Here is a 14,056-nt window from a genome sequence, read left to right on the forward strand (position 1 = left end):
AGGGTATGCAAATGTCCATAGTTGCATCATTTATGACAGAATGTTAACATTGAATTTTGCCGACAGGACTTTTTTTAAAACTACAAACAAAAACAAGTGACAGTAATTTAGTCACATACTCTGTGACATTTTTATGGATTTCCTTGCATCAGTTGCTATGATATATATTATGCAGATGATATGGACAGTCCCAGACAGACACATAATGACAAACAGGAAAGAAAATGAAGCCCTTATATTACTGGTAGCTTACCAGGACAAGTATTGTTTATCATAACACTAGTACTGACCCATGCAATGTGCCAGGAAGCCAGAGCCGAACATCTGTTCAGGAATTTCTCTACTGCGAATAACCCCCATATCTGCTTGGAGATACGCTAATCACCAATCCTTAAAACCACATTGCCTGTTCCATAATACAGGGAATACATGGGCGATTTCTGGAATTATTACATCGATTATATAACAAAAGCTACCGCGTGAAAAATGTATCCTGAGTATTGGTGCCTCAAAGCCCTTTAATTTCATTATCATTTTTTGGAGAGTTCAAATTCAGGATATGTGATAAAGTAGGTCCTTTATGAAAGCTGTTTCTTTTAACTGAAGGAAACAAAAATTTGCATGTATAACATTTGTTAAGTATATGGCATATTTGAGGTACCAAATTATAGACTTGCTGAATTAAGGAATGCTTGTCTCATATGATTTGCTTGTGGGTTACTGACCTTACAACAGGGATGCCCTGTCCCAGCATCTTGAGGAGCTTAAAAGGACTTAGGACTGGCTTTTTAATTTCCACCTGCAGTCTCACCCTCTATGTCTGTAACAAACAACATACCAAGCAAATACATTACAACAACACATAAAAAGTTTCAGTTTTTGTGCTCCTAACAACCGACAAGGAATACAAACAAGAAAAACATGTTCTTCTATACACAACAAGAGTCTGTAGCACACAATCCTCCATGAAGTATACTTGTCTTATAGTTTGCTATAGATGTGACTGAGGTGTTTGCCAAATGTCAGACCAATCCATCAAAAGGACCTTGATTTATATATAGGTGTGAAGACAAAACCCCCCAAAAGTTCATATAATATATATACATGAAATATCCAGAGTGTTTGAAGGGAGTGGGGGGGGGGGGGGTTGTGATGGCTGGGTTTTGGGGTGTGACATGGATAATATTAAAATCAACATCCCAGAAAGTCCAGGTCCCAAGATACAAGACAAAACATGTTGTTTCACCACCAAGTTCAACAAACAGGCAACCCAAATCAAACACCCACCTACCAAAAACTATCACAATCCCTCCAGCAACTCATCTGCTTGGAGATTACCTCCTAACATCTGTTTGGACATTACCTCCTAACATCTGCTTGGACGTTATGTGCACATTACCTCCTAACATCTGTTTGGACATTACTTCCTAACATCTGCTTGGATGTTATGTGCACATTACCTCTTAACATCTGCTTGGAAATTACCTCCTCACATCTGCTCAGAAGTTATGTGCACATTACCTCCAAACATCTGCTTGGAAATAACCTCCTAGCATCTGTTTGGACATTACCTCCTAACATCTGCTCGGACATTATGTGCACATTACCTCCTAACATCTGCTTGGAAATAACCTCCTAGCATCTGTTTGGACATTACCTCCTAACATCTGCTCGGACATTATGTGCACATTACCTCCAAACATCTGCTTGGAAATAACCTCCTAACATCTGTTTGGACATTACCTCCTAACATCTGCTTGGACATTATGTGGACATTACCTCTTAACATCTGCTTGAAGATTACCTCCTAACATCTGTTTGGACATTACCTCCTAACATATGCTCGGACATTATGTGGACATTACCTCTTAACATCTGCTTGAAGATTACCTCCTAACATCTGTTTGAACATTACCTCCTCACATCTGCTCAGAAGTTATGTGCACATAACCTCCAAACATCTGCTTGGAGATTACCTCCTAACATCTGCTCAGACGGTATGTGCACATTACATCCTAACATCTGCTTGGAAATTACCTCCTTACATCTGCTCAGAAGTTACGTGCACATAACCTCCAAACATCTGCTTGAGATTACCTCCTAACATCTGGTCGGACGTTATGTGCACATTACCTCCTAACATCTGCTTGGAGATTACCTGCTCACATCTGCTTGGAGACTACCTCACATCTTCTTGGAGATTACCTCCTCTATCTGAGCTGACCCAATCACAACTCTGAGCTGGCACATACGTATGACCAGGGTACTAACAATTGATACTTCCCTGGTGCCCTGTGGCCTTCAGCTGCACAATTCAAAATTTGTACTACGTTAGCAATGCCTCAGAGTCAAACTAATATAATGAGACACAATGGCATCACACAATATCCTCATTAATTACACTTTAAATTAATTTAATTTCCCTCTATTTTCCATAATTTCTATTTCACTGTGTACATCTTTGTCTAAGCTACTTACACAACAAAAATTATGACAAGACATTATCCCTTTCTTGAGTTATACTCCTCGCAAGTTCTTGACAAAAATTGCCCCTTGCAATTCTAAAACTAGACACTAAGAGGCCAAAACTGATGTAACTTCTTCCAAAGCACAAGAATTATGGAAATTTGCATCATCAACTACTAGTAGGAAACTCTATAATTTCAGTGTTTTCCAATTACAAGACTTCAAAATATGTAACTATGTATCTATTCTAAGGCAGGTGCAACAAAACAGAAAGTTATAAAAACTAGAAAGACGACATTTGCAAGCAAATATATAATGTCTACCTTCACAGATCCACTTGGCCTAACAGTGACTACAGTTATGTTTATTCTTACTCCAACACATTTATGTTTAGTGACCTGACCCCTAAACTTCAGCTCTGTGCTAAGCTATATAAAACTTAAAGCCATTTGCTACTTTACCAGTATGTAACCGAACAGCACAGGGTGTCTGCTTCTTTGGTGACCATAGTGGCAGTCATCTGGTCCAGGTCATTGGCCTTATTCGTTTGTAGAAGAGGAAACAGAGCAAAAACAGTATGTTTACCTTCCATGAAGATAAACATAATAATAAGACCTGCAAACAAGTACTTGATGCAAAAATATATATATATAAATGCATGATGTGTGATGTATATGTAAATTAGTTAAATGTGAATGTCACCATGCATGAAGTTTGTAAATGTTAAAGACACAACATCTAAAAAAAAGGTCTAAATAGTTTCAGGAGGTATGACTATTTTGCAAAAATGCAGTTTTTTAAGAAATACGCCCCTAGAAATATGGAGACGGTCCATCTGAATATGAAAATGTAAAAATTTTGAAAATATTTGATTGCTAACCCCCCTGTACATGCCCCCTGAAGTTTTTAAGTTGACAATGTACTGAACTAGTATAACGCTATACTACCAAACACGCTTAATGCCTTAGAAATTGTACTTTGGCATCCTTGGCAGAATATTTGACTTCAGGAGAGATCATTGTGGATATCTGAACCTCCAAATGCAATTCCCATGCAAATATGGACTATTCCAAATCACCCCCATGGCAAAAATGGACTGATCCAAACTCAAAATTGGACGAAACGGGCTAAAGGTATATTATAGTATAGTCTGTAGTCATTTCTACCAATTTTTACACTCAATCGCACAGAGGCAGTTAGCCTTGTAGGATTTTAAAATGCCTCAAATACTCTGCAAAACAGATTTCTTTGTAGCGAAATGGACCATTGTTTTGAGTATCACAAGTTTTCACATACTCAATCAGGTCCAGGTTCAGGTCCGAACCTCTGGACCTGAACCAGACCTGCATGAACCTGAATTTTCTGTACTGTTTACCCACCCCTATTAGGCACCCCTGTAGTTACGTGTAACTTATGTTTTCTATCAAGAAATAAATACTTAAGAATGTAGGTGGGGGAAAGTTGTGTTCCAACTGAAAAATTTCAGGTTGCGCACTGCGCTACCTAAATTTAAAATTACGACTTACGTTGCTCAAACCGTAATGCATTTTCAAGTGTGCAAGTGGGTATTTCGAGCACTGTTCCTGCAGGTAAAGGATGCAGCCTTCGGGTTTATCTCTAAGGAGATGTTCCAACAGACAAGGAAAGAAAAAGTCTGTAGTCCAAGTGGTAACCATGTAATTACCAATCTGAAGTTACAAGGGTACTGAAAAAGAGAAAAGAACCCGGATCGTTTAGACAGTACAGTAGAGAAGGCAGGAAAGGAGGCAGGATACCAGACATTCTGATAGCTTGGAAGAGAAATGAAGAAGAGCTTAAGAAGCAAGGACTCCATGAGAAAGAGATTGCAACCATTGCTGTTGATTGGAAGAGAGACAAATACTTACTAGTACAAACCCTGAAAACCCAAGATGGATCTTTCACATCAGCAGCAGAAGTTGATATGTAAGTTTAAAGCTGGCCCAACTCAAGAACACAACCCTGTCACTACAGATAACCACAAAAACTCCATCTGTGGTCAACCTAAAATATCATATTGTACTTGAGCAATGTTACACGCCATTGACACCATCAATGAGTGTAAATTTGACTATGGTTCTTTTGATTCTGTTGTAAATAGATGTACCAATAAAGCATTGTTGACATTCAGTATCGCAGGCATCTTGCTTACAATGAGAGATATCAGGGCTCAAAATACTACCTGCTTATGCAGGTTAGTACAGGTAAAATTGGAGCTGTGTAGGTATTTCTGGTATCTTCCTGTACCTAACCTGCACTGGTCCATGTACTGGGTATATACAGGTTAGTGCAGTTAAATTGAAGCTGTGTAGGTATTTCTGGTGTCTACCTGCACCTAACCTGCACTGGTCCATGTAATGGGTATATGCAGGTTAGTGCAGGTAAAATTGAAGCTGTGTAGGTATTTCTGGTGTCTACCTGCACCTAACCTGCACTGGTCCATGTAATGGGTATATGCAGGTTAGTGCAGGTAAAATTGAAGCTGTGTAGGTATTTCTGGTGTCTACCTGCACCTAACCTGCACTGGTCCATGTAAGGGGCATATACAGGTTAGTGCAGGTAAAATTGGAGCTGTGCAGGTACTTTTTTTATGTCTACCTGAACCTAACCTTCACTGGTCCCAAATACTAGGTTTTTATACATAAACGTCATATGATGTAGGTGTACGTGGATTGATATTAGCTGCATTGAATGTTACCACTACCACCTATATTAAGTAATATTCTGTAGAAAAGAAAAAATAGCAATGGTTCCTGAACAATTTTAGTATGAACTATACTTCAAAAATTCAGAGTGGTACAGGTAAAATTTGTCTGGTGCAGGCTATTTTCAATGTTACCTGCACCAGTGCAGGTATGCAGAAAAAGTATTTCGAGCCTTGGATATAGTATGTACATTGTACAAGAGAGGTTAGTAGTAGAGAGAACAGTCAACTGTTGCTTTTCTGTCCATACTTCACGACACATATACAAAAACACTGGTTTTAAGCTTGGCAAAAAAACTGTGTTTTTGTAACCATGAAACAATGTTTCTTTTTGAAGTTGCCCAATTCCTTGGCATCGAGTTTCTGAAAATTTTACCAGTATTCTTGTGAAGATAAAGATACTCTGTAGTTGATTTGGGTAACGTTACTCTTTCTTATTCTCAGCACTTGCCGAATTACTGCCCTACCGTGACACATAGAAACCTGCTATAGAACAACCGGTGCCGCCATCTTGGATATGATGATGATGATCTGAGCAAAGCTTGGCTCATTATCGTACCACGTGACCTGGGAAAATCTCGACCCCAGGGTCGGTAGAACTAATGCCTTGCCTAGCTTGCAGACTGATCTGGGAAAGAGAGTGGGCTTTAGACATGCGCACTGGCTGTTTTTTCAATAATGGAGAAGACGTCCTACCGAATGAAAAAAAACGGAGGTTTCTAGGACGAATTTCGGGTGAGATATGAATTTTTGAAAATTTTACAAGGCCATGAGGTGATGACTAATGATCTTAATGATGTCTAAGAGTAATTAGTCTGTAATTAACTGCATAATTTTTTCTGGAACTAGCGGATTTTTTTGTGGGTTCCAGACATGTCATGGCGTGTTATTACATAGGAATTTTTGATATACGCGGCCGCAAATTTTTATTCGCGAGGAATATGCATGAATTTTTGGCATGAAAAGTGTGCCTGAACTCTCTGTCCCAGGGGGCCTGGCATGTTATTGCATGGCCTAAAGTATTCGAAGTAAGGCGTATTTCCAGACACAGAAGCTTTAACTGAGCAGAAATGATCATGTATATCTATAATATTATTCTTAGAATGCTTTAATAAGTGCATGGATATGATTTGCATGCTTTGAAGACATAAAAAAATTATTGGCCAGGAAAGCCGCAAGTAATAAATAGATGGTATATAGAGAAAAGGAGACTGGCGGGGCTGATAATTATGCTCTAAATATAAGAATGTGTATACTTAGGTAATTTTAAACAAAGGTAAGATCTGCATAGTTTTGCAACTTGTTTGATTATCAATATTAATAATATATATATAATATATATATATATATATAGAGAGAGAGAGAGAGAGAGAGAGAGAGAGAGAGAGAGAATTGTTTAATTCCTTCACGGTTCTGTGTGTGTTATTCAGCTAATTTCCAAGAAAGACTGAAGACTATATAGCCTCATCCCATTGTACATAATATGTGTATAGTATGTAATATCTTCCTTGAATTGTAGAAGTTGCCATGTATTTTTAGAATACTGTTTATGAGCAGTATATTAATCAGTCTTTTTTGTCATCCTGACAGGACTCCCAAGAGCAGCTGATGGTTGAAGGGAGCTGGGAACTGGCTGGCCTCTAGTACTTCAGTAGTAGTAGTAGTACTACCCCTGGTGTAGCATCCTCTTCTACCAGACCACTGCATGAGGGTTCTGTTGTTAAGTCAGGAAACTATGTAGCTGAACTGAACAAAGTTCAACAGTTTCAAAATATGTTATCAACTGATATATCCTGAATTATAGGCCACATTTGTGTAGTATTTGTAAGATAACTTAAGAACATAGTGTACCTCTGATGCATGTAGCCTTTCCCCTTTGATGAGGGAAATAGACCATAAAATGTTATTGTACATAAATGTATTACAATATTATTTCAATGGCCACCAAATTAGCAATTGAACCAAAACAATTTATTACTCATTGTTAGATAATTTTTCAGGATTATCAATTGTTTTATTGACTTTTTTTATTGTATAACTGTTGGTGTAGAAAGACTATTCTATAGTGACTTTTATTTTTATTTTTTTGATCACATGTATAGGACCACCATGAAGTAGAACTTAAACTAGTACCTTAAGTATTACATCATACCTCTCAAATTAAATGTCTGTACATTGTTTTTATTCATGTCATAATAAATATATTTGACAAAATATTTAATGTCTCAATTATTGTTACACATTCTACTTAACTATATTAATACAGCCAGATCTCAGCCCGTGGTCAGAACATTTTCATCTTTGTTTGGAAAAAAAAGTAGACAAAAAATTTCAGATTATTAAACAAACCATTTTCAAAGGTATTATTACACAGAAAGACCGCCATATTCTAAAGGAAACTTTATTCAGGTGCGTATGTAATGCTTGCTACCATGCATCTGCTTGAATCTCGGGGCTAAAATCGCGAGATCTCGCATGATCTCGTGAGGTTTGACTGAATTCAAGATGGCCGCCATTGTCTATGGGTGAGATGCCGCGAGTTCCTATGTGCGTGACTTCCCTGTTTTTGACTAAATAATGAAAATTCGCCCCAATACCTGCTTCCCTGTTGCCATGACAACTAAGAATATTAAGCCAAAACCTTATGGAAAGGTATCTTGGAGTGTAATGGCATCATTTAATAACCCAAATTGTGCAAAAAGAACTGAAGTAATGCAGCCAGTGCTTGCAGACGATAGCAATGTCACACAAGTACATGGCGAGGGGGGTATCCAAACTTCAGGGGGTATGTACAGGGGGGTTAGAGTTTTACAATTGCCTAATTTTTGTGACTTTTGTGTTTAGATAGATCATCTCCATATTTTAGGATGCGTATTTCAAAAAGTTTGTACTAATGTCCCCCCCTAGTATGAGGTCTCCGAACTCTTTTGGATCTGGTAGACAGGGGAGGGGGGCAGCTTCAAAACAAAGTAGCCATACACTAAAAAAAACTTTGCTCATATTGCCACACAGATGGATGAATAGCAGCACATTTTCCGGCCATACAGAAAGCTCAGCCTTTCCGTTCTGAGAATAGTTAACTTTATAGTAAGTTGTTGAATTTGTGGAAGATCAAATGAAAGAAATGTGAAGTGACTGAGCGCATGCATCAAAACAATGACATTTTATAGCAAGCCACATGGCACACAGTTCAGCTCGTACTACAAGTACAAGAGCAAATCAATCTTCATTGATCAATGAACCCTTGCTTTAACGTATTTTGGGCAAAGTGTACAGTTTGTTTGGCAGTGAAACCGAATGGAGTTCCCTAAAATGGGCGCCAAATCTGACACCCGTGCAAGTCAAATCTGACACCCTTATTGTCAGACGACAGCAGATGAAACGATGTCAGTCGTTTTGCGTCTTTTTTTAGGATAAGTCTACACGATATCTCCTAAATATTTAAGACATCTATTCCTTCATCTGTTACGTATTTTTCCCGTTAATGACAGTCACAGACAATGTAGAAATTTCCGAAAATACTCACCAAAACCACACGTTTGCATCGACCGGTTACTGGACCACCGCCATTTTGAATCTGCCTTTCAGTCTCTACTTCTGACCAATGAGGTCGAAGTATTTGCACAAAAGCAGAAAATATGGAAATCAGTTACTCTCCAAGCAGAGGTTGAATCGCGCAGATATAGTAGAAGTCGGAAATATTACACGGAGAGAAGTTATTCGATTATTGTTTGTCTGTTTGCTCAAACAACAAATGATAGGGGTTCTGGAGGCACTTATTTTTGGCGACGCCTCAGGGGCGGAGCCGTTGGTATAGTACTGCGATTGAGTGGCCAGGAATTCTATATTTCCACGAACGCATTCCCTTGGGAATTCGTTTTTGGCAACACCTTGTGGGATCGGCGTTTGCACATAAGAATGAGAAACTGTGATTTAATTCATTGGGCATAGCATAGGCCGTAGTTTTTATACAATATTGCAGCTTTTTAAGGGTTTTCAAGAGCTTTCTAGATGTTACTTAAGACCAAAATGTCACGTTTGTCGATGTTTTTGGAGAAGTTCTAACTTCTTAAAATGAAGAATGATATGTTTGGACATGTAATTGATACAGTTATTCAGATATGTCAAACACATTGATGATAAAGAAAAGATGAGATTCACCGTGCATTTGGTACGGTAGACTTTTAAGATATACCGACTACTTTAAATTTGACTGCATAATGCTTTTCTTTCTTTTTCAAAGTCTTACTGTGTGATAGAAGTGTTGTTTTGTTGGAGGGTTTTATTCTTTATTTGTATGTTTTGTGTCATGAGCATTTGTGTGACCTTTGCTTCATTTATTCCATTAGTTTCGTTTCTTTTTGCTTTCGCTGTGATGCTGCATTCGATGTTTCTTGGGTGATATCGGAGCAGACCCCAATTCTTCCGTGGCCGGGGTTCGTGCTAGCCTGTGAATTCCTTTTCTATCCTGAGTCATGGAGAAGTTCACCTGTGGGTACAAAGAGACAAAATAACATACATGTATCAATGGCATAAACACTCCTCTGTTACAAGATGTTCTGTGTATGTATGCTCTTCCTATATATAAACAAGATTCAGTGTCTTATTACCTCCATGAAATGTCATGGAGGTTATATTTTACCCTGCGTTTGTCTGTCTGTGTGTGTGTCTGTGTGTAAACAAAATAACTCAAGAACGGCAGGGTGAATTGGTTTCATACTTGGTGTGTTGGTAGTGTGTGATGAAAGCTGGAAATGATTAGATTTTGGGCCCCCTAGCGGCTTCTCTTGGTACTGCAGCACAACTTCTGGGTTTGCTACCTCGTGTTCTGAACAAGCTATGGTCACGATTTTTGGGTGTTAGATAGCTCTTGTGCTCAGGAATGTTGTGGGCCCCCTAGCGTCTAGTTTGGGATAGCAGGGGCATTTTTGTCAAAAACTTCTGAAGACGATAACTCAAGAAGGGAACAACGGATTTTCATGATTTTTGGTATGTATTGCTGCCCCTACGGCCGATGAGGCTATGGGACCGGTGAGGTGAGGTGAGGCTGTGGGCCAACGCATTTTGACATTTCTCTGTAACGAACTGTTAGTCTATCTCACCTTTATGCTCTGAGCAGTGAATTCCTTTTGTGGCCCTGAAAAGGGCCGGGGTTGTCTTGACTCTTGTTCCGATCCAGCTTATGCACGCTCCCCTCGGATGCGGCGTGCGAGTTGGATGTCCTTGGGCATGATCGTAACCCGCTTGGCGTGGATAGCGCACAGGTTGGTGTCCTCGAAGAGACCGACCAGGTAAGCCTCGCTGGCCTCCTGCAGAGCCATGACCGCCGAGCTCTGGAAGCGCAGGTCGGTCTTGAAGTCTTGGGCAATCTCCCGCACTAGGCGCTGGAAGGGCAGCTTGCGGATGAGCAGCTCCGTCGACTTCTGGTAGCGACGGATCTCTCTCAGGGCCACGGTGCCGGGCCTGTAGCGGTGAGGCTTCTTGACGCCGCCGGTAGCCGGGGCGCTCTTGCGAGCTGCCTTGGTTGCCAACTGCTTCCTGGGGGCCTTGCCACCGGTGGACTTACGGGCGGTCTGCTTGGTACGTGCCATATCGAATAAACTCTGCCTACGCCGAAGTGCACGACAATAAGAGTAGTCGGCAGACTGCGGAGAGCGAATTTATAGCACCCGCTAATGATATGCCCCGTAGATGTCAATTGCCCGGTGCTCTGTCGTCTGATTGGTTGTCTGTCGAAATCTGGCACTATGATTGGTCAGTTGTTAGAGCGCCAGGATCCGATTTTTCGCAGCAAGCTTGACCCTTTTGGACCGGTGTCACGTCGGAAAATGTGGCAATTTCGATATTGAGCTATTTTAGAATGGCTATCGGATACTAGTGTAGATCTGTGCCTACATCAGGTAACAAGACGTCACCTTACTCAGTAAATTTGTCGATAAATACACAATATGACTTTGTCTTCACTGTGTCAACGAAATTACAAAAGTCTTGTTAGACTGTGTGCGTGTATGTATGTATGTATGTATGTATGTATGTATGTGTGTGTGTGTGTGTGTGTGTGTGTGTGTGTGTGTGTGTGTGTGTGAGAGAGAGAGAGAGAGCGTGTGTGTGATCGTTCATCTTGAGGATGGGGAGGGCGGTGTTGCTGTACTTATAGAAAGTTTGTTGTTTTATTACTATTTATTACTTTATTCCATGTGTGGATATGTGATTGAGATAGTTCTTTGATCTTGAAGGACCCCGACGCCCCGGTCCCTTTAACCTGTAGGAGGGTACCCTTCTCCACCAGGCTTTTCAGGGCGCGCTTTATGAAGTGCGCTTTCTTCTCCACGTCGAACTTGTAGTTGCCAGCGATGTACTTCTTGATAGCCGTCAGGGAAGAACCGGTGCGGTCCTTGAGCGCTTCCACGGCCGTCGTAACCATGACGGTGGTGGGCGGGTGAGCCGCAGGGGCCTTGGGCGCCGCGGGCTTCTTGGCCTTCTTCGGGGACGATGCTGGAGCGGACATGCTGTCTTGTCTGCGTTAGTCGCGCAAATCAAATGAACCAGTCTGATGTCTTGTCAAGCTGGCATGAAGTACTAGTACTAAGGGCACGGACCTGGCCGGAATCGTCACACCTTGTCTGCGTCTTATTGTCCGTCGAACTTGCGTTTCTTTTCTACATTGACAGTGGAATTCCACCCTTACCAGGCATGACAAATGAAATTTGATTGGTTTATCAAAGTACAGCACAGTACTGTCTTTTCACGACAAGACAGCTGTGACGACTCATCCAGCCGGCCCGCACATGGAGCAACAACAATACAACACACACACATCAAGATCCATCCGCCGCGCACAGAAAACACATCACATTTTACTACATGTCTCCTTCCTCACACTACAAACACCCGCTAATTACAACTAAAGCAGCAAAGACCACAACATCAGCAAAAGAAAACACCGCATTCTTACGTTTCCACCAGCAAAATCACACCCAAACACACAGAATCAAGACAACTAATAAACAAACGCAAACGATTCTTGAAAACTACAATCGTACGTGAGCACAAACAGGTGTGATTGCTTGGGTTTTGAAAGAATGTATCTTATATGCTCGTTGTTTAGTAGAGTCGACTGGGTGTGTACGTGTGTGAGATTGTTGTGAGAAAATACAGCTCTTTCTTAGACATTTGGGTGGCCCTGAAAAGGGCCGGGGTTTGCTTGCGATGATAAGTCAGTCGGATCTTTTAGCCACCGAAGCCGTAGAGGGTGCGGCCTTGGCGTTTGAGAGCGTAGACAACGTCCATGGCGGTGACGGTCTTGCGCTTGGCATGCTCGGTGTAGGTCACTGCGTCGCGGATCACGTTCTCCAGGAAGACCTTGAGAACACCTCGGGTCTCCTCGTAGATGAGGCCGGAGATGCGCTTGACGCCGCCTCGGCGAGCCAGACGACGGATGGCGGGCTTGGTGATGCCCTGGATGTTGTCGCGAAGCACCTTACGGTGACGCTTGGCGCCTCCCTTTCCGAGACCCTTGCCTCCTTTGCCACGTCCAGACATGATACAGGCAGGTGCGATGTTCTTCTCGACTAGGATAAGAGCGAAGAAATGAATGGGTGTTCTCTTGCCGGATCCTGTTTAATAGCGGTCCTGCGGACCTACGAGGAGTCTAGGCCGCGACCGGTCGACCACACCTGGCCAATGGTGACGGCCTTGGTGCCCTCGCTGACGGCGTGCTTGGCTAGCTCGCCCGGCAGCAGGAGTCGCACGGCGGTTTGGATCTCTCGGCTGCTGATGGTGGAGCGCTTGTTGTAGTTAGCCAGACGGGACGACTCGGCGGCGATGCGCTCAAAAATGTCGTTGACGAAAGAGTTCATGATGCCCATTGCCTTGCTGGAGACGCCTGTGTCGGGGTGCACCTGTTTCAACACCTTGTAGATGTAGACGCCGAAGGTTTCCCTTCTCTTTCTCCTCCTTCCGCGCTTCTTGTCTCCGGCGGGCCTGGCCTTGCCGGCTTTCTTGACGGCTTTCCCACTTGGTGGCATGATGATGATGTTCTTGACGTAGTAGACAGCAAAGAATGTCTGCACCCGTGCCGTCTCGGCTTTTTATGTGGGAAAGCATGCAAATTTTTCGGGATTGTCTCGTCGAAGGTGCGGACGTTGCAGAGATTATCTCCCCTCTCTATTGGTTCGCGGTCGTAAGTTGTCGATCCAGCGGCGAGGTATAAATTGGTGGGGCAGTGGTGGTTTGTCTATTCATTCTTCCATCCACTTTGCCGTTTGTATAACGCTAATCAATCGACTACTGCAAGATGTCTGGACGTGGTAAAGGAGGCAAGGCACGCTCCAAGGCAAAGAGCCGTTCATCCCGAGCGGGTCTACAGTTCCCAGTTGGCCGCGTCCATCGCTTCTTGCGAAAGGGGAACTACTCCGAGCGCGTTGGTGCCGGCGCTCCGGTGTACCTGGCGGCCGTGCTGGAGTACCTGACCGCCGAGATCCTCGAGCTGGCTGGTAACGCTGCCCGCGACAACAAGAAGACCAGGATCATCCCCCGTCACCTTCAGCTGGCCGTCCGCAACGACGAGGAGTTGAACAAGCTGATGTCCGGCGTCACTATTGCACAAGGCGGTGTTCTCCCCAACATCCACTCCGTGCTTCTACCCAAGAAGACCGGCAAGGCCCAGTAGATTCCAGACGGAGACCGAAACCCCCGGCCCTTTTCAGGGCCACCCACATCCTTTCGAAAGACCTGTATCATATTCGCATAAAACTACACACTACATCTACACCATACACTGCATCTAAGTCAATCGCGCATTACATCTACCATTCCATGGTAGCAAACACATTGACAACCTTACGCATGTTATACGCCTGAGTAGAA

General features: G+C 42.4%; 5 protein-coding genes across 5 annotated transcripts; 1 reads left to right on the top strand and 4 right to left on the bottom strand.

Moving 5' to 3' along the window:
• Positions 1–10,186: 10,186 nt before the first annotated feature.
• Positions 10,187–11,174, bottom strand: LOC118404955 (histone H3). Its single transcript, XM_035804360.1, has one exon. It carries the CDS (start codon positions 10,777–10,779, stop codon positions 10,369–10,371), a length of 411 nt encoding a protein of 136 aa, XP_035660253.1. The 5' UTR covers positions 10,780–11,174; the 3' UTR covers positions 10,187–10,368.
• On the bottom strand, positions 11,053–11,811 carry LOC118404857 (histone H1-like). The gene is made up of 3 exons (XM_035804237.1): positions 11,807–11,811; positions 11,376–11,706; positions 11,053–11,079 (listed from the first exon to the last, which is right to left on the bottom strand). The coding sequence occupies exons 2-3, from the start codon at positions 11,694–11,696 to the stop codon at positions 11,053–11,055; spliced, it is 348 nt and encodes a 115-aa protein (XP_035660130.1). The 5' UTR covers positions 11,697–11,706; positions 11,807–11,811.
• On the bottom strand, positions 11,615–12,790 carry LOC118404958 (histone H4). Its single transcript, XM_035804364.1, has one exon. The coding sequence runs from the start codon at positions 12,728–12,730 to the stop codon at positions 12,419–12,421; it is 312 nt and encodes a 103-aa protein (XP_035660257.1). The 5' UTR covers positions 12,731–12,790; the 3' UTR covers positions 11,615–12,418.
• Positions 12,791–12,828: 38 nt separating this feature from the next.
• LOC118404858 (histone H2B-like) lies at positions 12,829–13,295 on the bottom strand. The gene has a single exon (XM_035804238.1). It carries the CDS (start codon positions 13,213–13,215, stop codon positions 12,829–12,831), a length of 387 nt encoding a protein of 128 aa, XP_035660131.1. The 5' UTR covers positions 13,216–13,295.
• Positions 13,296–13,338: 43 nt separating this feature from the next.
• Positions 13,339–14,015, top strand: LOC118404957 (late histone H2A.2.2-like). Its single transcript, XM_035804362.1, has one exon. It carries the CDS (start codon positions 13,485–13,487, stop codon positions 13,857–13,859), a length of 375 nt encoding a protein of 124 aa, XP_035660255.1. The 5' UTR covers positions 13,339–13,484; the 3' UTR covers positions 13,860–14,015.
• The last annotated feature ends 41 nt before the right edge of the window (positions 14,016–14,056 follow it).

The sequence above is a fragment of the Branchiostoma floridae genome, chromosome 17 (genome assembly GCF_000003815.2).
Source record: "Branchiostoma floridae strain S238N-H82 chromosome 17, Bfl_VNyyK, whole genome shotgun sequence".
Taxonomy (NCBI): Eukaryota; Metazoa; Chordata; class Leptocardii; order Amphioxiformes; family Branchiostomatidae; genus Branchiostoma; species Branchiostoma floridae.